Raw genomic sequence first — 22,915 nt, 5'->3', positions numbered from 1 at the left:
AGCCACTCAGGTGCCCCTCTTTCCTGCTTTTTCAAAGATTTAGTTGACCATATAGTTGTGGGTCCATTTCTGGGTTCTCTCTTCTGTTCCACTGATCTATGTGTCTGTTTTTTTGCTAGTACCATACTGCCTTGATGATGACAGCGTTGTATAGAGCTTGAAGTCCAGAATTAGGATGTCACTAGTTTTGGTTTTCTTTATCAACTTTTCAGTGGCTATTCAGGGTCTCTCTGGTTCCATACAAATTTTAGGATTATTTGTTTCAGCTCTCTGAAAAAAGTTGATGATATTTTGATAGGGATTGCCTTAAATGTGTAGATTGCTCTAGGTTGCATAGATATTTTAGCAATATTTGCTTTTCTAATCCATGAGCATGGAATGTTTTTTTTTATTTCATTTTGTCTTCCTCAGTTTCTTTCCTGAGTATTCTGTAGTTTTCTGAGTACAGATCCTTTGCCCCTTTGGTTAGGTTTATTCCTGGGTATCTTATGGTTTTAGTCAATTGTAAATGGGATCAACTCCTTTATTTCTCTTTCTTCTATCTCATTGTTGGTGTACAGAAATGCAGTTGAGCTCTGGGTATTGATTTTATATCCTACCACTTTGCTGAATTCCTGTATGAGTTCTAGCAATTTGGGGGGGAAGTCTTGGGTTTTCCACATACGGTATCATGTCATCTGTAAAGAGTGAGAGTTTGACTTCTTTGCTGATTGAAATACCTTTTGTTTCTTTTTGTTGTCTGATTGCTGATGCTAGGACTCCTAGTACAGTTTTGAACAGCATTGGTGATAAGGGGCATCCCTGCTATGTTCCTGATCTTAGGGGGAAAGCTCTGTTTTTCCCCACTGAGAATGATGTTCGTTGTGGGCTTTTCATAGATGGCTTTTATGATATTGAGGTATGTTCCCCTATCCCTACACTGAGAGTTTTAACAAAGAAAGGATGCTGTACTTAGTCAAATGCTTTTTCTGCATCTGTTGAAAGGATCATAGGGTTCTTGTCCTTTTATTTATATATTGTATCACATTGATTGTTTTGCTAATGTTGAACCATCCTTGCAGCCCAGGTATAGATCCCACTTCTTAGTGACTAATCCTTTAATGTACTGTTGTATCCTGTTAGCTAGTATTTTGGTGAGAATTTTTGCATCCATGTTCATCAGGGATATTGGTCTGTAATTCTCCTTTTTGGTAAGGTCTTTGTCTGGTTTTGGGACCAAGATAATGTTGGCCTCATAGAAAGAGTTTAGAAGTTTTTCTTCCATTTCTTTTTTTTTTTTTTTAATTTTTTTTTTTTTTTTTATTTGTTTGAGAGAAAGAGAGATCACATAGGTGGAGAGGAAGGCAGAGAGAGAGAGGAGGAAGCAGGCTTCCCACTGAGCAGAGAGCTCGATGCAGGGCTTGATCCCAAGACCCTGAGATCATGACCTGAGCCGAAGGCAGAGGCTTTAAACCACTGAGCCACCCAGGTGCCCCTCATTTCTATTTTTTGAAACAGCTTCAGAAGAATAAGTATTAATTCTTCTTTAAATGTTTGTTAGAATAGCCCTGGGAAGCCATTTGGCCCTGGACTCTTATTTGTTGGGAGATTTTTTGATTACCACTTACGTTTCCTTGCTGGTTATGGGTCTGTTCAGGTTTTCTATTTCTTCCTGGTTCAGTTTTGGTAGTTTATAAAAGTCTCTAGGAATGCATCCATTTCTTCCAGATTGTCCATTTTGCTGGCATGTAGTTGCTCATAATATGTTCTTATAATTGTTTGTATTTCTTTGATGTAGCTTGTGATTCCCCCCCTTTCATTCATGATTTAATTTGGATCCATTCTCTTCTTTTTGGTAAATCTGGCCAGTGGTTTATCTATCTTATTAATTATTTGAAAGAACCAGCATCTAGTTTCCTTAATCTATTCTACTGTTCTTTTGATTTCTATTTCATTGATTTCTGCTCTAATCTTTCTCAGTTTTCTTCTTTTGCTGTTCTTTCTCTAGCTCCTTTAGGTGTAAGGTTAGGGTGTGTATTTGAGACCTTTCTTGTTTCTTGAGAAAAGCTTGTATACTTGTATTGTTACATACTTCCCTCCTAGGACCACCTTTGCTGACTCCAAAGGTTTTGAATAGTTGTGTTTTCATTTTCATTTGTTTCCACGACTTTTAAAAAAAATTCTTCTTAATTTCCTGGTTAACCCATTCTTTAGTAGGATGCTCTTTAGCCTTCATGTATTTGAGGTCTTTCCAAATTTCATCTTGTGATTGAGTTCCAGTTTGAAAGCACTATGGTCTGAAAATATGCAGTGAATGATCCCAATCTTTTGGTTCCAGTTGAGACCTGATGTGACCCTGTATGTCATCTCTTCTGGAGACTGTTTCATGTGCATTTGAGAAGAAGGTGTATTCTTTTGCTTTAGGATGGAATGCTCTGAATACATCTGTGAAATCCATCTGGCCCAGTGTGTCATTCAAGCCCCTTGTTTCCTTGTTGATCTTCTGCTTAGGTGATCTGTCCATTGCTGTGAGTTGGGTGGTAAAGTCCCCTACTATTTATTATTGTATTATTATCAATGTGTTTGTCTAATTTTGTTATTAATAGTCTTATATAATTGACTGCTCCCATGTTAGGGTCATAAACATTTATAATTGTTGGATCTTCCTGTTCCTTTAATTATGATATAGTGTCCTTCCTCATCTCTGACTACAGTGTTTGGTTTAAGATCTAATTTGTCTGCTGTAAGGATTGCTACCCTACCCTACCCTTCTTTTGATATCCATTAGCATGATAAATGGTTTTCTACCCCCTCACTTTCACTCTGGAGGTGTTTTTGAGTCTAAAACAAATCTCTTGCTGACAGCATATCTATGGGTCTTACTTTGTTATCCAGTCCAATACCCCATGTCTTTTGATTGGGGCAATTAGCCCCAGTTTGCATTCAGAGTAGCTATTGAAAGAATTGGATTTAGTGCTATTGTATTACCTATAAAGTTGCTGTTTTGTGTGTTGTTTCTGTTTCTTTCTGGTCTGTGTTACTTTTGGGTTCTCTCTTCCCTTAAAGGATCCCCTTTAACTTGCAAACTGGTTTAGTGATCACAAATTCTTTTAGTTTCCATTTGTCCTGGAGGGTTTTTATCTCTCCTATTTTGAATGATATCCTTACTGGATAAACTATTCTTGACTGCATGTTTTCTCATTTAGCACCCTGAATATATCATGCCTATCCTTTCTGGACTTCTAGGTCTCTGTGAATAGGCCTACTGCCAGTCTAATGTTTCTATCCTTGTAGGTTATGGACCTCTTATCATGAGCAGCTTTCAAGATTTTTTCTCTGTCTCCAAGATTTTCAAGTTTCACTATTATATGTCAAGATATTGACTATTTTTATTGATCTTGAGGGAGGTTATCTGTACCTCCTGAACTTCAGTTCCTGTTTTCTTCCCTAGATTAGGGAAGTTCTCAGCTATAATTTGCTCCAGTATACCTTCTGTTCCCCCTTTCCTCTTCTTCTGGGATTCCAATTGTTCTAATATTGTTTTGCTCTTTGGTATCACTTACCTCTCAAATTCATCACTTGTGATCCAGTAGTTGTTTCTCTCTCTTTTCTGCAGCTTCTTTATTCTCCAGTAGTTGTTTGTCTCTCTTTTTTCTCAGCTTCTTTATTTTCTATCATTTTGTCTTCTATATCACTAATTCCTCTTCTGCTTCATTTATTCTAGCAGTTAGAGCCTCCATTTTTTATTGCATCTCATAGCCTTTTAAATTTCAGCTTGATTAGATTCTAGTTCTTTTATTTTTCCAGAAAGAGATTCTGTAGTGTCTTCTATGCTTTATTTTAAGCCCAGCTAGTTGTCATCTTGAGACCGTGCTGTTCCACCTAGGATTCCACCCTGTTTAGCCACCTGAGCACCTTTCAGGCCCCAATGTCTGTCACTGGAGCAGTTACAAAAGTTTTGATTTTTGTGCTCCACTGCTCTGTCACTTGCAGGTAGCCAGCTGGTAGAGGCCTCCTCTCCTCAGCAGTTTATCCTCCCATATACTGTGTCAGATTCACTTCTCTGCACCTCCTACCTTACAGAAAGTGGTTGCTTTTCTATTTGTAGAGTTGCAGCTATTCTCTTAGATCCCTGGTTGAATTTGTAGATGTTCAGAATGATTTGATGGCTATCTAGCTGAATTCCTGGGACCAGATGAGACTAAGGTCTCCTGCTTCTCCACCATCTTGGACTATCTCCTATGCAGTATTTTTAATTTAATCCTTAACACAGATAGATAGGTAGACACTATTACTTCTGTTTTATAGATAAGGAAATTAAGTATCAATTTGCTCAAGTCCCCATATCTGTGATTTTAGACCTACTCTTCTCTAATTCCAAAGTCCATAGTTTGTTTTTTGTTTTGTTTTGTTACTGTTTTGCTCTATTGCTTACTGCTTATTTAATTTTGTTGGGGTCTCATGGCGATACAGTGTTTGCTGCTTTGTGTTTTGACCATCCTGTGTCAGCCAAAAATTTATTTATTTATTTATTTATTTATTTATTTATTTATTTGCTCCACACTGGTAAATAATGTTTCCAAGTTGTTGTAACCCTTTCTAAACATCAACTTTAATAGGGATATAATAATCCATTAAGTGGGACATAGCATTGTTTACCTTACCCTTCCCCTCTTGTCATAACTGAGAAGAACTTGTGAAGTTAGTTACAATTTCTTACTTAAATTACTTTTTTTTAAAGATTTTTTAAAAAGATTTTATTTATTTACTTTAAAGAGAAAGAGTGAGAGAGAGAGCATGAGAGGGGAAAGTGTCAGAGGGAGAAGCAGATTCCCTACCGAGCAGTGAGCCTAATGTGGGACTTGATCCTGGGACTCCAGGATCATGACCTGAACTAAAGGCAGTCGCTCAAACAACTGAGCCCACCAAGGTGCCCTTTAAATTACTTACTTATTTATTTATTTATTTATTTTTAAAAGATTTTCATTTTTGAGTAATCTCAACACCCAGCACAGAGCTCGAACTTACAACCCCGAAATCAAGAGTCACATGCTGTACTGTGTGAGCTAGCCAGGCATCCCAGTTTCTTCCCCTTTTTTTGAAGTGGGCTCCATGCCTAGCTTGAACTCACAACCCTGAAATTAACACCTGAGCTGAGATCAAGAGTCGGAATCTTAACTGACCAAGACAGTCAGGTGCCCCAATTTCTTACTGTTTTAAATGTTGTTATGATGAACATCTTTTTCCAAAGATTACATTTTTGTTTAGTTTTCGGATTATTTCCTTAGAGACTCAGAAATGGGAAGACTAAGTCAAAAAGGTCAGAAAATGTTAAAGCTGTTGCTACATCGCTTTCTGAAAGAGTAAAGTTTTACAGTCTTAGCAACTGTATATCTTTCACCAGTACTTTCACTTATTTTACTTTAATAAATATATATTGAACTTTTATTTTGAGCCAGCCCTGAGAGATATCATGGCATACAAGTTGAAGACATCTTTGCCCTCACAGAGCTTATAGTGTAGTGGAGAAGACACTAAGATAGTCAACTATAATATATTCTGTTGCCTCCTATGAAAAGGATAGATACAGTTTGTTATAGAAGCACATAGGAGAGATAACTAAAATTGCCCTTTGAAAAGATATGTGCTGGGTGCCTGGGTGGCTCAGTGGGTTAAAGCCTCTGCCTTCGGCTCGGGTCATGATCCCAGGGTCCTGGGATCGAGCCCCGCATCGGGCTCTCTGCTCAGCAGGGAGCCTGCTTCCTCCTCTCTCTCTGCCTGCCTCTCTGCCTACTTGTGATCTCTGTCTGTTAAGTAAATAAATAAAAAAATCTTTAAAAGATATGTGCTAATTTAGACCAAATATATCTTAACCCATTCTTAGTTAATTAATTTATTTCTTAATCTGTTCTTAATTTATATTTTATTGATTATTAATGAGTTCTACAAACTATTATGATTAAAAATGAAACTGGGACACCTGGGTGGCACAGTTGGGTAAGTGTCTGACTCTTGGTTTTGGCTCAGGTTGGGATCTCAGGGGCATGGGATCAAGCTCTCCATCAGGTACCATATCAGTGTGGAGTCTTGAGACTCTCTCCCTCTGCTCCCCCCAATCAATCAATCAGTCAATCAACAAACAAACCTTAGAACCTTAGAAAACAAAGGTTTTAAAATGAAACTTCCACTGAAACTGTTTCTAATACCTAGAAGTCAGATTTTGTCTGTCATTAGTCCTTAGACTGAGAGAATACTCCAAACATAAGACCATCTAAAGCGTACCTGTTTAATTTACATTGTTTCACAGTTTGTCTTAAACTTATTTTTTTAGTATAAACTGTCATTCTCTACCCAATTTCCAGCTTACTCAGCATTGGATATGCAAGGTTCCTTGCTTTACTTCTATGTGGAATACTTTTTCTCCTTTCTGCCTGCCAGATCCTCTTATATGTCCTTCAAAGCTGAACTCAGATGACACCTCCTTAGTCAAGGTTTCCTGGACCCCTCATCCGAATATTGATGTTTTTACTCAGAATACCTTGTTCCCAACAGATTATAGCATGTTCTTGTGATAGTCTTTCCAGCAAGATCGGGAATTTTATATATCTCTGAATCCTCTTTTCTCTTCTACTTTTTTTTTTTTTTTAAGATTTTATTTATTTGACAGATAGAGATCACAAATAAGCAGAGGCAGGCAGGGTAGGGGGAGGTTGGAAAGCAGGCTCCCCGCTGAGCAGAGAGCCCGATGCGGGGCTCGATCCCAGGACCCTGGGATCATGACCTGGGCCGAAGGCAGAGGCTTTTACCCACTGAGCCACCCCGGCACCCCTGAATCCTCTTTTCTTCTACCACATTTGGTAGGCCTCCTATGAGTCATTTGCTAAATTAGTGAAATCCCACTATTTGGGTCATCACTGAAGCTTACAGTAAATGCTTTATGTTTAGCACCTCTGTAGTATTTATTGTCAGTATTTATGGTCTTATTATCTTTTAACACATATGAGTATATAACTGGTATCCTTAAAGTTCATAAGACAGTTATGTAGAATTGAAGGTACATTGTGCTTTAGAAATAGTGTTTTAAATTAGTTTAGTATTCTAAGAAAGTACTATTTAATTCTTACAATCTGCACCATTCTTCCTAGTTCTCTATACCACCTATTCTTTGTCATTATACCTATGTGAAAACTTATTTCATGTTCCAGTTCTGGACTTCAGGAGCAGGTCCTACCACCAGATGAGTAGCTGAAACAAGGGAAGGAGGATTTCCTTTCTTTTCTTTTCTTTTTTTTTTTTTTTTTTGTTTTAAGATTTTATTTATTTGAGAGAGGGAGCATATATAAGCGGGGTGGGAGGGCAAGGAGGAGGGAGAAGACGACTCCTCGCTGAGCGGGGGGCCCCAATGCTGGCCTTATTCCAGGACCCTGGGATCATGACCTGAGCTAAAGGCAGACGCTTAACAACTGAGCCACCCAGGTGCCCCAGAGATTTCCTTTCTGCTTTCCTGTTCCAGAATACTGCAAAGATTAGACAGCAGAGCAATGAAACAAAGTCTTAGACAACCCTAGAAATTGTGGGGAAGATTGAGATTGTGGTTTTGGTGTCTGGCAACAGCCTTTATAGGTAGATTTCCAATTCCTTTCAAATTCGAAACAGATCTTAAGCTGTCTCTTAGTTGCTTCCTTCCTTTCTACTTATTAGTTGAAAATTCCAGGTAGGATAAGTAGGAGGTGACTAATTGGGATTCAAACAGGACAATAAAGTCAAGGTTAGTTTTCATCTTGAAGAAAGTTGGAATGATTTTTGAGCTTCCCTTAATTGTCAGGCTGTGACTCTAATATACAAACATCAATGGATTCTCATCATCCTTTTGTGACTGCCTATATAATGAGATTCTACCATAGTATATTTGGGCGCAAGGCTGTGAGGATTTGTTTAGTGGAATTGGCCTCCTTTTGCTTCTCATCTTTAATTATCCTGGTGTTTATATGCACTGGTTCTGAGGATTATTGATTTGTTTTCTTTTCAAAGTAATAATGTTTCCCCAAACCCAAATTGAAATTAGCGAGCTGTGTTGCACAATGAAACTTAAAGAACCTTCTAAACTGATATTGACTGATTTACAGATTTATATAGATTCTTTAGTTATTCTATCAAAGAAAATCTAATTCAAATTAGACCTTCTTTTTCTAAATTATTTAACATTTTGAACTAGAAGTTTTTGTCTATTCAAATTATTTAAATTAATATTATCTCTAGAGCTATTATACCTATATATATTTTTTAATGGGTACAAGTCTCCTGGTTCAGTATGCTGATTGCTTATAATTTTGAAGAAATAGGCAAAAAAAGTAGAAAAAGATTTTATAGTCAGAAGATAATGCCACTATGAATATTTCATAAAAGAATAATGTCTAGGGGCACCTGGGTGACTCAGGCAGTTAAGTGTCTGCCTTCGGCTCAGGTCATGATCCCAGAGTCCTGGGATCGAGCCCCAAGTTGGGCTCCCCTGCTTCTTTCTCTCCCTCTGCTGCCCTCACTGCTTGTGCTCTCTCGCTTGCTTTGAAATAAACAAAATCTTAAAAAAAAAAAAAAAGAAGAAGAAGAAGAAGAAGAATGTCTAGATAAATTGGTATCACTTCCATCGTATTAAGACAGTCTCCAAAGCAGAAAGTACCAAGAAGCTTAAGGAAAAATTACAAGGTGGTTAAAAACCAATATTATTGAGCATATAGTTCCATTTTTTGGTGATGACATCACTGGTTTCAAGAATATTAATGGTTGGAAATAGCTTCTTCAGAATTTCAGATGCTTCTCAGCATCTGAAATACCTTGTCATTATTTGGGTTTTAGAGAGTTGGTCATATAGACAGTGGCTGGCATATATAAAACAGCTTCATTGGCTAATAGGGAAAGTCATATCATAGTTTTTGACCGGAATATAATGTTTACCACAACAAGTGGTACACAAAAGATTCTAACTTTTAGGGAACTGAAGAACTGATAGCAAAATACAAGTTGCTGAATATAGTGTAGTGAAACAGTGGTTGTAGAGCCCCAGAGAATAAGACAGATCTAGGCCTAGCTCTTCAATTCCTAGCTGTTCAGTTAGGAAAAGCAGTTAAAAATCTCTATTCCTTAGTTTTTTCAACTGTAAAATCAAGATAGTGGTACCTATTTCTTGTATTTGTGTAATAAATATTTAATGAGTGCCTATTATGTACCAGATAGTGTTTATAGCTACCAAGGATATTGATTGGGGTGGGTGTGGGGTGTTAAAAATCCCTGCCCTTATGGGGTTTCATGAACAAGTTAGATGATGAATAAGAAGTGTGAGTTAAGAGGTTCCTGGGTGGCTCCCTTCATGATCTCAGGGTCCTGGGATCAAGCCCCGCATCCGGCTCTCTGCTCAGCGGGAAGCCTGCTTTTCCCTCTCTCTCTGCCTGTCTCTCTGTCTACTTGGGATCTCTCTGTCTGTGACATAAATAAATAAAATCTTCAAAAAAAGAAAAAAGAAATGTGAGTTAAATATATGAACTGCCAGTAAATGATACAAATGTGAAGTGTTGGAGAGTGGAGAATGAGAATGAAAGGGAAGATATCTCTGAGAAAGGTTTCTGTGAGGATTAAATGAGATACTGAATGTTTAGCAGAGTGCTTAGCATATAATAAGGCATCAGTAAAAATTAGAAGCTATTATTGTATTTATGGTATTAAAAAAAAAGGCAAGTAGAATTGGTTAATATTACTGAGATAACACCAATCAAAAGAGAGTTGAAGATTATATCTAATGAAAGAAAATTAGTGTATACAGAGATACACACACTAGTCCATATCCAGAGACCGGTTGATATTTTTTATTCAAATGGAATCTCTTCGGGACGCCTGGGCAGCTCAGCTTTTAAGCATCTGCCTTCGGCTCCAGTCATGATCCCAAGGTCCTAGGATTGAGCCCCACATCGGGCTCCCTGCTCAGCAGGGAGTCTGCTTGTCCCTTTCCCACTCCCCCTGCTTATGTTGCTGCTCTCACTATCTCTCTCTCTCTCTCTATCAAATAAATAAATAAATAAAATCTTTTAAAAAGAAAAACAAGCAAACAAATGGAATCTCTTCTACCGTGAACAATTTAGTATTCTGAGCTACTCACAAAGCTTGTAAATGGTACATCATCAGATGTTTTTTCTGTTTGACTTTATTTTTGTTTTATTTTACCAAAATTAAATGACTTTCCATTTTGGAGTGTTGTATTTCTTAAAACCATGATGTATGTATAAATTTGGAAAAACTAGTTTGCATTCCACTTTCAGTCTTTGAGTCGGGGATTATCTTCTAGTTTATCATGTTTATCTTTTGAATGTATCTAGATCATTAAGACTTAGATATTCGAGCACTCAGCTAAAAAAGCTGAAGACCTTTTGTTACTTTCATAGAGTGGAATATATATTTAGAATAACACAATTTTGGTACTCAAAATAAGATAAATGATGGCCTACTCCTTTTTTCTTTCAGTGTGTTGGCATGCATCAGCCCTGAAGCAGTGATTTCTGGATTAAACTACATGTCATTTGCTAATGTTGGCATGAGTGGCTTAAGCCCCAGCGGTGTGGATTTGAGCATGGAGGCAAATGCTATAGCTCTGAAGTACTTAAATGAAAATCAGCTGTCACAGCTCTCTCTCACTCGATCAAACCAAAATAACTGTGATTCATCTTTTAGCCTTCTGCATATTAATACAGACAGAAGCACTGTGGGGCTTAGTTTAATTTCACCAAACAACATGTCATTTGCAACCAAAAAATATATGAAGAGATATGGACTCATACAAAGCAGTGACAACAGCGAAGATGAAGAAGAGCCTCCAAACAATACTGAGAGCAAGAGTGAACATTTATTGACTCAGAACCTTACACCCACACCTGAACAACTTGACTGTCAGAAAGAGCCTTCTAGGAATGCCCGTGAAATCATTAATCGTTATGACTGTGAAGCCGGGAGCACCCACACAGACACGCCAGTATTGAGAAATATTACAAATGATGTTGTTCAGCCAAAAGCAACGCAGCAATTGGATGAAAACCCAGCTTTCTTACTAAAAAACCATAAACCAAGTCCTGCAATGAACCTCCGAACTGGAAAAGCAGAGTTTACCCAACATCCTGAGAAAGAAAATGAAAGGGACACCCCAATTCTTCCCAAAGGTTTGAAACCTGAAACTTTAAAGCAAATGAGTAGTATGAATTCAGTAGGCACCTTCTTAGATGTAAAGCGGCTCAGACAGTTGCCAAAATTATTTTAAACCTTAAACTTGCCACCCTCCTGTTTCAAGGATGGGGGTCTCTCTTGAAGAGGCTTAGGGAATCCGGAGCCTTTGGTAGTTTGGGGGATACCCTCAGCATTCTAGGGGCCAGTCTGTTCCTTGGTAGCAGCTGACTGCAAAGAGCTGAACAGGTGACCCGATGGTCGGTGAGATGGTGCGAGCGTAGAGGAGGGAGAAGTGCTCTGTTCACAGAGAACCATTCAGCATCCCTGCAGCCATTGTTAAAACAAATCCTGAGATCACTTATTTGGACAGATATAGGTAAACCAGTACTATCCAACTCTGAATCTGAACTGCTGTTTTATACTGTAAATTGTGAGAAGTAACTCCATTTTCCTAGTGTGTTGCATCTCTCCATCTGCCCAGTTTCACCTGAAATAACGTAAAATAAACTTATCATGACCCTGGCTAAATTAGCTAAATCAGCCCTTATTGAATTTAAGGGGAAGGTTTTATTTTTAAAAATAACTTTAAGATCTTTTATACAATGAGTATATATGTTCTCAATTAAGATCATATTTGTTAAAATCTGTGGAGGTGGATCTTTTACAGTCTGGTGGTTTGATGTTAATGTAACATTTTCAGCTTATAGCACTAGCTATCACAAAATAAGAAAATTATTGAACATAAGTTGTTTTATAAACTTTGAGTATTTCAAGTGTTTTCATATTTTTTAATAGAACTTAATAAAAATGTCTAGATTTACTCTTTTCCTCTATAGCATATCCGTCTCCCCTTGTTATTAAAAAACTGATTTGACTCCCCAAAACTTAAAAAATAATAACACAGTTTAGGTATACCCTTTACCCAGTGACCCCACAATTATGGTATCTTACATAACTGTAGCAAATGATCAAAACCAAGAAATTGACATTGGGTGTGATATTAGTAACTAAACCACAGGCCTTGCAGGTTTCACAGGATTCTACATGCACTCATTTATTTACTTTTTGGTGTATAAGTGTGTGAAATTTTGTCACTTATTACAGACTTGTATACCCTCCACTGCAATCAGCATACAGAACTGTTCCATCACCACAAAGAAACTCCCTAGTGCTGCACCTTTAGAATACAATCCACCCCCCCAGCCCTAATCCCTGACAACCAATGGTCTGTTCTCCATCACTAGAATGTTGTCATTTTGAGGACATCAATATAAATGGCAGCACAGTGTACAACTTTTTGAAATTGGTTTTTACTAAGCATGAGGTCCTTCAGATCTATCCAAGATGTTAGTGTTGCTTCCTTTTTTCTCCCACCTTCTTAAAAATAAAGTTTTAAATTTTTATTTCTAAATATAAATGGAAAAAGCCCTCATTGACTTGAGAAATAAAGCTCTTCTGCTGAAGTTAACTTAAGCTGTGGTTGCCTTGTACCCAACTTTGACATGTAAGCTGGAAAGAAGGGGACTTTGGATCTCTAAGTACTTTCCAACTCATCTGGGCCTTCTGAGCTAATAATCTGATAGAACAGCCCATAGTTTGTAAGCCAAAGTGTAGTGACCTGGTGGCTTTCTGCTGGTCCCCTCTGGAGCCCTGACCAGTTGCTGCCTGTTGCCCTGCAATGTTGCTCTTTCCAGTGAAAAGTAAGACATGGAAATAGCAAGGAAAAGAAATCTGTGTCTTCCCTTTGTTGCGGTAGGTAGGCATCATTTGGCACATTAGTTATTTTATTAAAGAGCATAAAAACCCACTTAAAAGTTTCACTAGAGTCAACTTTTAAGAAACGGAATTGTCAACGCCACTTCACATGTGCTATACTTAATGTTAGCCCCCAATACCTCACCCAAGAAGCCAGTGTGGGCACAATTTATACTGCACATGATTAAAAAACCTGAGAGAATTCTAGTAAATTAACTGACAGCCTCATTAACTCTACCATTATCACTGGGAACCCTGTCATTTTCACAGCAAATAAGAAGCTCTCTGTCTGAACAATAAAAACTGAACTTGAGGCTTTTTAGGCAAAATCTAATTCCATCCCTTCTGTTAGCTACATCTGATTTAAGGCCTATGATAAGACACTTAAGCAGTTTTGGAGACTGAATTTAGACTGCAGACAAATTCAATGAAACGTGTCTCTTTCTACTACATGCATGTTTAGAGAAGAGGTGACCATCAATGAAGCCTCCTTTAGAAAGTTTTTACTCTGGGAGCAACTGGGTGGCTCAGTCAGTTGAGTATCAGACTCTTGATTTCAGCTCGGGTTGTAATCTTAGGCTCGTGAAGTCGAGCCCTGTGTGGGGCCTCGTGCTGGGTGTGGAGTCTGCTTGAGGTTCTCTCTCCTCCCTCTGCCTCCACGCCACTGCCCACATGCCCTCACGCTCACACTTTCTCTCTCTCTCTCTCAAAAAAAAAAAAAAAAAAAAAGTTTACTGTGTGAAGTTACTTGGTAAATTCATTGCTATGGTAGCTTTCAGGTATCTTTGAGCAAAGCATGAGTACTGGAAAAATTGGATTAAAAGACTGGATATGATTGCCTCTCAAGTGATATCTGTCTGAATATTTTTCTTTCATTCAGTCCTGTAGCATACCATTTATAGATACATGGGTGCTATTTCAAATGAAATAAGGAAATGATGGAGCTTCCATTCCTCAGCTTCTGGAAAGCAAACCCACTCATCTAGGTCCTGGCCAACTGGCCTCTCTGCTTTCACCAAACATCCCCTCTCTGAACCTCTGAACCCTTTGCTGCCTCATAACTCTATGCTCACTTATCCTCTGCCTTACTCTTCCCGTGCTAACCTGCACAGAAGTAGATACAGACATATTAGACATAAACCTTGCCTTTGGCCAGCTGTGAAGACTAAGGAAAAGAGATACACCCCAGAAAGAGTCATACCACAGTATGAGACCGGTGAAACGCTGAAAGGAGTGATGGAGACTGGAAGGATCACAGAAGCGTAATCATGACAGCTTCCATCTTTTTAGGGCCCCTGTGTTCACTGGGTGCTGTGCAGAGTACTCCACATGCATTGATCGATTCATTTAAGTGTCCTTGCTGACCCCAGCTGATGACTGTTATTCTCACAGTTAAGGGAATAGCCTGAAGGAGATAATTGACCTAAGTAAGTTGCTAGCAGAGATGCAAGCTCAAGGACAATCCCAGAGCCCAAGCTCTTACTAAGCCACTGAGAAATACAACTTCTCTGAGGCCTGAGGAATTCCAGAAGAGCTTCCTACAAGAAACATGTTGAGCTGAATGAATGATTCCAAATGCTGCAGTCAATGCTGTTTTGGGTATGTGCTATCCTCCAAGCTGCCCTGCCTCATTTGGCCCCAAGAAGGAGTCCTCTGGCCCTTAAGCCAAGACCAAAAATTACTATTTTCTACTCAACAGTCCTGAAGTAGAAAACCCCATCTCTGTCAATGTTAGAGTTCACGTCAATGATTTTACATCATGGTAGTCGACTGAGTCTACTCTATGAGCTCCAGGAAATTAGAGGAACAAAAGAATTTTCTGTGCTTTTATTTTCTAGATGTTATGAGGCCAGAACCTTTTCTACTTCCCTAGATTAACTGAGAGGGCTTTGTGCCTGTGAAATAAATTTAATAGTAGTGTCTTGGGTTTGTAGACTGCTTTGGATTTTTCAACGTGCTTTCTGACATACTTCCTCATACAATCCTCACATCCAAAACCAGATTGAATCATGGATGGAAGGCATCATTAGCCCCTTTTTACACATAATGAGAAAGACAAAGATAAGGTACAACTGGGTCAAGGTCATACATATAGTTAACGAGAACATCAGCCTTGTCTTCTTCCATAGCATCCAGACCAGCAACAGCTTCTTCCTCCATTCTTCCTCTCCCCACCAGCACCTGTTTTACTCCTAATCATTCAACAGGTATCCAGCGTTGATTCTGCTGGGCACTCAACTAGATGCTGAGCACAAGGTGATTAACAGGACAAACTTGCCCATGTAGGATCTCAGTCTAACCGGGGAGAGTCCTGCAAATATTAGCAATACAGTGAGGTCAGCACTCATTTAAAAAAAAAAAAAATCTATGATGTGTGAGGGTGTATGAAGAGGAGCTGGGAGGTGGGGTAATTCTGAGAATGTTCTAGATTTTTCCAGAAACTTGTAGGAAGAATAGGGAAGAAAAGGGAAAGAAATATTATTTCTGATAGAAAGAACAGCTTGTTGGGAAGCATGGAGATACGAAGAGGCACAGCACTGGAGGAAGGAATTGGGGTCAGGAAACCAAAGGAGAAAACATGCAAGTAGGAAGAATACTTGACTGAGTCAGCAACAGTTGAGTTTCTCTTGTTACTCTGCCCTAAATTCTATGACTTTGGGCAAGTCACCTCTTATCAGTAGGCTTCTGTTTCCCAATTTTTGAGGTGAAGGGTTAGCCTATCTATCTGGCATTCTGTGATTATGAAACAATGATGCAGAAATACAAGGTGTGAGGAGCGGTTTGCAAGTCCAGAGGAGGGAGAGGCTTCTGCAAGAGACAGCATTGGAGTTAGGCCTTGAAGGATTTTGAAGGATTTCCACAGTCACAGATAAGGAAAAGGAAATTTCCCTACTTTTTATAATGCTTAATATATTTCACAATTTAAAATGAAAAAGAAAATTTCATTTTCTCCACCAAAATGTTGAGTGATACCTGTTGTAAGGGGTATCAACATGTCTTTCTCTAAGCTAGAGAATTATGTAGTCCCTGTATTTAAGGAGTTCAAAGTCCAGCATGGAAGGAAACCTCAAACCCATAAAAAGGGGCTTTATGGTTTGGAAGCATGGGTGAAATTCCCTATCTCCTCCCCATCCCCCAAACCGGCTGTCTGGGTCACAGAGAACATCCTCAGAGGAAATCCTGTTTTCCACTTCCTGGTCAGAGGCTGAACTCCAGGAAAAGAATGGATTTGGGGAGAGCTCTGTGTCCTGCCTCTTCATGGGCGGTCTGAGGCTAGGAGGATGAGAGGGACTAATTAAAGAAACAATGGAAAAGATGATGTCAGGTATCTGAGTGTGTCATAGCTGCAGGGCCCTCAGAAATCATTTGGTCTTCCTTGTACAAATGAGGACATTGGGGTCCTGAAAAGGGACTTGCTCAAGATCACACACTTAGTAAGCACAGAGCTGGGACCAAAATTCAGGACTCCGGACCATACTACCATATGCCATGGTATCTGAATCGGTAAGTTAGGTATCAAGCAACAACCTAGGCCCTTCCTACTTTTCCTTTATACCATAAAGGGGAAGAAAAGGCAGCGTCTGTACACATAAACACACACACACACACACACACACACACTTCCCAGCCTGCTTGGTTTGCTCACATGGCTTCCTTCGCCCAAACCCTCCATGGGTTCAAAGCCCTGTGTATATCCTTCAAAACACAGCCTAAAAACTACCCTGCCCCACATGCCCTCCTCATCCTATAGGAAACCTTCCCAAAATCCTGTTGTGGACCTGAAATTTTACTCCTTGGACTTTACATAATTAATTCTCTCTCTGATCCTCTCTTTGTCCTCTTACAGATCTATTACAACCAACAAGTATGTTGGCTATGTGTCCCCATGACTGGGAGCTCCTCAAGGTCAGGGACCACATATGATCCCCTTGTCCAGTGAAGAGTCACAGGGACAGGGTCTACTGACCATCCCTGCTATATCTGGGGCCTTGTGCTAGACCCCGGGGAGCATAACCAAGGAAGCAAAGACCCTGTTAGAAGACCCTGCTGTTGTACAAATGCATTTTTGCGTGCCTAGACACACACGTGCAAATCTTATTCATATCTATCCAAGTCCTACTCAGAACCTCATTTAGACCTCACGATAATCCTGCGAAGTGACGGGAGCAAATGTGTAGTTTCACCTGCAGACACACATCGTCCTCAGTGAAGTAACAACAGTTTACTGAACGCACTTGCTCTGTTCTAAGCCCTCTACATTTGTTAACTGAGTCCTCAGGACAAATGTTAAGAGGCAGATACTTTTACTATTCCTTATGTCATGGGCTAGAAATTAGGAACAGAGAGGTTAAGTAACTTTCCCCCAAGGTCACACAGTCAACAGGAAGAACAAGGATTCAAATCTGGCAGTCTGGCTCCAGAGCCATTGCTCTTAACCTGAGCACTGTGTCAGGATTCTCCCTGAGAGGAAGTGGAGACTCAGTGGTAAAGTGATGTGCGCAAGGTCGCACAAGTGAAGTTGGGATTTGAACTCAGGCCTGTCTAGCTTCAGAGCCCATGTTATCCTTCCCTTCCCCTTTTTCTCCTCCTCTTCATCCTTTGGCAACAGCAGGCACTTGAAGGAAGCACGACTTTCAGTTCCCTATAGCCCATGTTCCTACCTTGATAAGATGATGCAAGGTCATAGATGCTTCTTGGAAAGGAAGCAGGTACATGGACCATAGCTGAGTCACTCCTGATGAGGGGTTTGCTCCAAACCCCCAGAATCATGCTGAAGAGGCCTGCGCTGTGACACTCAAAACCCCCTCCCCACCTGTGCTCCCTCCCCACTGAGCACAGAGAGTACACGCAGAGACCAGAGACCAGGCCTTCAGGAGCCCCATCCACATGAAGGCCCACATTTCCTGGGCTTCCCCAGGAAGGGGCTGTGACTCACAGCTTGCGTCCTTGTAGAGTCATTTCTCTCTCCTAGTAAGGACCATACAGGACACATTTGCACATTCCTGTGACTGGTTTCTAGGGCCGGGGGTGCTGGCCAGCTGGGCTTCCTCTAAGTTCATGGCCTAAGTTCCTGCTGGGTGGTGTCCTTCTCCCTCGATTTCTTTCTCCAGTTGTGCTACTCTTCATCCTTCAACATACAGTTGCAGGCTGCTACTCTGTCTCTATGATACGTTGGGGCATAGACAAATCAGACCTGGTCCCTGTCTCCAAGGGGCTTATTGGGGGTACAGAATCCCCCTGCTATTGGTGTTTGGCACTGTATTAGAGGGATGTTTAAGGGACATGGGGGAAAAAGCTAGAGGCAGGAACTTCTGCTCTCCAGGAAGTCCCAGGGAAGCCAAAGTCCTTGGCTCCCTCAGTCTGCCTAAGGAGATCTCCTTGGTGTCACCTTGTCCCTCTCCCTCTGCCACCCAGTGTTGCAGGACCCCAGTGTACAGTCCTGGGGAAACAAGACCAGGGTGGAACTGACCCGGGAAAACCAAAATACTCCGCCTTGTGCTGAAGGCCTGAGATCATGGATAAGATTCCAGTTGGCTCTTTTCCATTCTCCCGAACCTCATAGACATAAGCCTCAGCTCCTGGCAGGTAACCCAGGTGGACTCTGGGTCCTCTCATATCCTTGGCAGTCCCCACAGGGCCCAAAATTACTGTTCAAAAGTGTTTGTTTAAAATGAACAAATAAGCAGGAGCCATGCCCACTATACAGATGAGGAAACAGTTCCAGAGAGGGTGGAGAGTTGCTCTCCCACCACAGCTTTCAGTAATCGAATGAGAAGGAAGCCAGACTTCTTAACCTAGCGCAGAGCATGCTATCCAAGAAAGGGAATAGGTTTCCGGGCACTTACGATATTGTCTGGCACAAACTAGACACTTTGCAAATGTGGACTAAAGGAATGAATGAAGCTGGGCAGGCATGCATTTTGGATAGCCCTGGCCCGCTGTTCTTGCCTTATCGACCACAAAGCCCCTTTGTATAACTTGAGGGACAATCATACTGCGCTTCTCACTGTCCCCATAAGTACCCTTTCTCTTCCCACCACTGGGCCTTTGCACCTACTAATGCACTTCCCCTCATCTGACCGGGCTACTCACAGTCCAAGATAGATGACACCAGTTTTGCAGAGTCTAGCCTGATCATTCCCAGTGAGAGCATCCAACACGCACGTGCAGACAGACAGACAGACACACACACACACACACAGTGTCTCCTGGGTTCCCAAAGCATCTTGCATACCCCTCTCTGGAAGAACATGTGTGAAGCTGCACTGTGATACTTGCTTCTGTGTCTTTCTCTCCCATCTTAGTATCTGTAGGTCTGAACCCAGGGCCTTGTGTGGAGTAGAGGCTCACAACAAAAACTGTAGCTTCTATTTATTAAATTGTGCTCAGCTATGTGCTAAGCTCTTTATATATGTCTCATAGTGTTTCCAACAACCTTGTGAATCATGCGTTACTTTTACCCCCATTTTGTTTTATTTCTATTTTATTTATTTTTTAGAGAGAGCACAAGCCAGGAGAGGAGCAGAGGTAGAGGCAGAGAGAGAAGCAGGCCCCCCCGCTGAGCAGGGAGCCCAACTCGGGACTCAATCCCGGAACCCTGAGATCATGATCTGAGCCGAAGGGAGATGCTTAATTGACTGAGCCTCCCAGTTGTCCCCTTACCCCCATTTTAGAGATGAGGAAACAGAGATAGGGAAAAGTGCAGTGACTTTCTTAGAGCCACCAGCGACTAAGTACTTGAGGAGGAACTTGAGCCCCATGCGGTTGACCTTCAATCACATATTCTTATCCAAGCCATCAGGCTCAGTCCTGTGAGTAGGTTCCAGGCTGGACACACACAATGCAGGCCACACAGGGCCATGCAGGTGACAGGGCTTCTTGCCACGGCTTTTCCTAGGGACTCAGAGCTGTGTGAGAGAGCCGGGTAGGCCTGTGTGTCTCCTTAATGGTATCTTTTATTTATTTATTTATGTATTTATTAATGGTATCTTTTAAAAAACGCTCCCCTACCCTTCACATCCTTGTTGTCACTCCCGTGCTGCTGCCCCAGTTTGCTGGCTGACCGACTGTGACGCTACGGGTCTGATTTGCTAGGGTGGGAGACGGGGAAGCAGGTTCCTCGTGGGGGCACTGGAGTTGTCACTGAGAGCCTGAGTGGAGACCCAGAAAGAGGAAGGAGGTGAAGATGAGAGCCAGATTAAAGGCAGAGACAGAAAGAAGAGCAGACCCAAAGAGTGAGAGTTTGAGATAGAGACAGCAGAGTGAAAGAGATGATAAGAGATAAAAGGGAGGGAGTTCTTGTGGTCCCCTCGCCCCCCTATTAGAGATGGGGAAACTGAGGGTCAGAGGAAGTGACCTTACTTCCTGGCAGATGTGTCTGTCACTTTTGCAAACACCATCAATTCAGTTCCTCTCCTGTCCTCAGATATCTACCCTGCTCCGGGGTCTGGCCCTAAGCAACAAGTGTCAGGCTGTCAGGCTGTCCCAGAGGGCTCTGGGGCACGCTAACGAGGACAGCAAGAGGGGGTGTCAGCACAGGATGGATCAGGGACGGCGTCCCGGACAGGATAAGACTGAAGCCTTAAAATGTTTGTAATCAACTTTACGGAGGCATGATTTATATACAATGAAATGCACCCATTTGAAGTGTACAGATTTTTGACTTTTGACACACATAGGCTTGTAAAAGCAGCACCATGAAAAAAGGTATAGAATATTTTCATTCCCCAGAGAGCTCCCCTCTGCCTCTTTGCTGTCATCTCTCCTGTCACCCCTGATCTGAACTCTGTCCTTACAGATTAGCTTTGCCTTTTTTTGAGTTCTCTATAAATGGAATCAGATGCAAGTATACTTTTTGGGCCCGTCCTCTTGCACTGAGCATAATGTTTTGGGGAAGATTTCATATTCTTGCGTGTATCAGTACTTTGGTTTTTGTAACTGCTGAGTTGTGTTCTATTGCATGACTGCACCACACTTGATCCATTCACCTATTCATGGGCATTTGGAATGTTTCTGGTTTTTAGCTGTTACGACTAAAGCGTCTGTGAGAATTGGGTCCTAGAGTTCTTGGGGACATATACTTCTCAATTGTCCCAAGTAAGTATATGTCTATAAACTGTATATTTATAAGGAACTGCCAAAGAGTTCTTCAAAGTGGGTGAGTGATTTTTGCACATTTTCCTTCAACATATGAGAACTCCAGTTGCTCTGCCTCCTCGCCATTCCTTGCTATTATCAGTCTTTTACTTTTAAAAAATATTTTTTTTTTATTTTGGGAGAGGCAGAGGGACAGAGAGAATCCCATGTTGAGCATGGGACCCATCATGGGGCTTGATCTCATGACCTGAGATCACGACATGAGCAGAGATCAAGAGTCAGACACTTAAACAACCGAACGACCCGGGCAGCGCTATTGTCAGTCTTTTAAATTTTAAATTGTCTTTTAAATTGTTTTAGCTATTTGTTTTTAATATTTAGGGTCACAAAGGATTTAAAGTGGGTCATTATCACAGTGCTATCCCCTGTCCTCGTTTATGAAGTAGTTCTCTCAGTAGCAAATACACCATTATAGCTAGCAGGAATGATGAGGCCATCGGGTCCAAGCCAAGATGGGTGCCAACCAGCTGAGTGACCTTGGGTGAGCTGCTCCTGCTTCCTCAAATCTAAAGCTGGAGTCACACTGGCAGCCTGGCAGGGCTAAGGGAGAGGACATGGCAGAGGGGAGGCAGAAGCAGGGAGTGGTACAGGCAAACATAGCAGGTTCTCAGGACCTAGAGCCCTTTCCAGCGGCCCAAGGGGCCCACCCACAGGTATGTACACATACCCTAAGTCCTGGGCCTGGGTCAGTGACCACCAGCCACTATTTGCTAGCGAGAGGGCTGGTGGGGGCGGGGGAGGGCGGGAGCCCAGCACACACACTATCCTTTTCCAATGGCTCTAGGAGCAAACCTGTGGATGGCAGAGCTGTCTGGGCAACTCTGCTTGTGAGGACAGAGTTAAGACACTAACCCATTGCCTCTGGAGAGCACCCCTTCTCTTCTGAATGCTCCTGTAAGGGCTGTGGGACAGGGAGAGGGATATGGCTTCAAAGCATTAGGAAGCACAGTGTTTTCAAGGGTCTTCTGGTGGCCCTTGAAAGGGCCACCTGCAGGCAACAGCAGCAAACCAGAGCAGCAGTTCTCAAAGTTGGGGTAGCATGCGAATTACCTGGATGGCCTGTTGAAATGCAGACTTCAGGGTCCAGAGTCTCCCATGTATCAGATCTGGGGCAGGGCCTGGGAATTTGCATTTCTAGCAAGTTCCCAGGTGATGCTGATGGTCTACTTTGAGAATGTGAAATTAGAGGGATGCCCTTTATGTCCCAGGGAGCCGTGGCAGCTGTGCTGGGATTTGGTAGCACAGAGAGGTCTCTCCCCACCTTTCAGCTTGGAATTCCGTTTCAGGCCTGCTTGCGGGCAGGGTGAGGTATCTCTCAGAGCAAGGAACGAAGGGAGACCGCAGGGAACTGGGAGGGGGAAACCATGACACCTCCTCCAGTCCCTCTTAACCTTGAACATGTGGCTCGCAAAGTTGCTCAGCCTCTGTGCCTCAGTTGGCTACTTACAAAATGGAGGTCATGGCAGCTCCTATTTCTCTGGGTTGTTGTAGGATCATCTGAGTTAACACTTTTGAAGTGCTTAGACCAGTATCTGCTACATGGCACCACCACCTGTATGTCTTGGAAGGAAACCAGGCTGCCCACCAGCACGCACACCTCCAGCCTTCCCTCCGGAGAACAAGCTCGGGGGCAGAGGCGGGGGAAAAGCTCAGAGATCCTCTAGAACCCAGAACCGGGTAGGAGGAAACACTTGAAAAAAATTAAAGCTTCAAATTTGGGGTTTAGGAAGAACCCAGCCTTTGGTAGGGGTATGGAGGGAGGTGAGGGACAGAACGGGGAGTGGCCACCAGAGCCGCAGGCACCAAACCCCCGCGAGGCTGT

General features: G+C 41.7%; 1 protein-coding gene across 2 annotated transcripts in view; it reads left to right on the top strand.

Annotated features, from left to right (window-relative positions):
• Positions 1–12,645, top strand: part of STIL (STIL centriolar assembly protein) — a 74,266-nt gene extending 61,621 nt beyond the window's left edge. For both annotated transcript variants that reach the window (XM_059374656.1, XM_059374655.1), the window contains exon 17: positions 10,489–12,645. In XM_059374656.1, coding sequence (XP_059230639.1) covers positions 10,489–11,275 — 787 coding nt within the window. In that variant the 3' untranslated portion in view covers positions 11,276–12,645. The remainder of the gene's footprint in view (positions 1–10,488) is intronic.
• Positions 12,646–22,915: the final 10,270 nt, after the last annotated feature.

Source organism: Mustela nigripes, chromosome 14 (assembly GCF_022355385.1).
Source record: "Mustela nigripes isolate SB6536 chromosome 14, MUSNIG.SB6536, whole genome shotgun sequence".
Lineage (NCBI taxonomy): Eukaryota > Metazoa > Chordata > Mammalia > Carnivora > Mustelidae > Mustela > Mustela nigripes.
The sequence above is the reverse complement of the archived record's forward strand: the minus strand, read 5'-3'. Positions and strand labels throughout refer to the sequence as shown.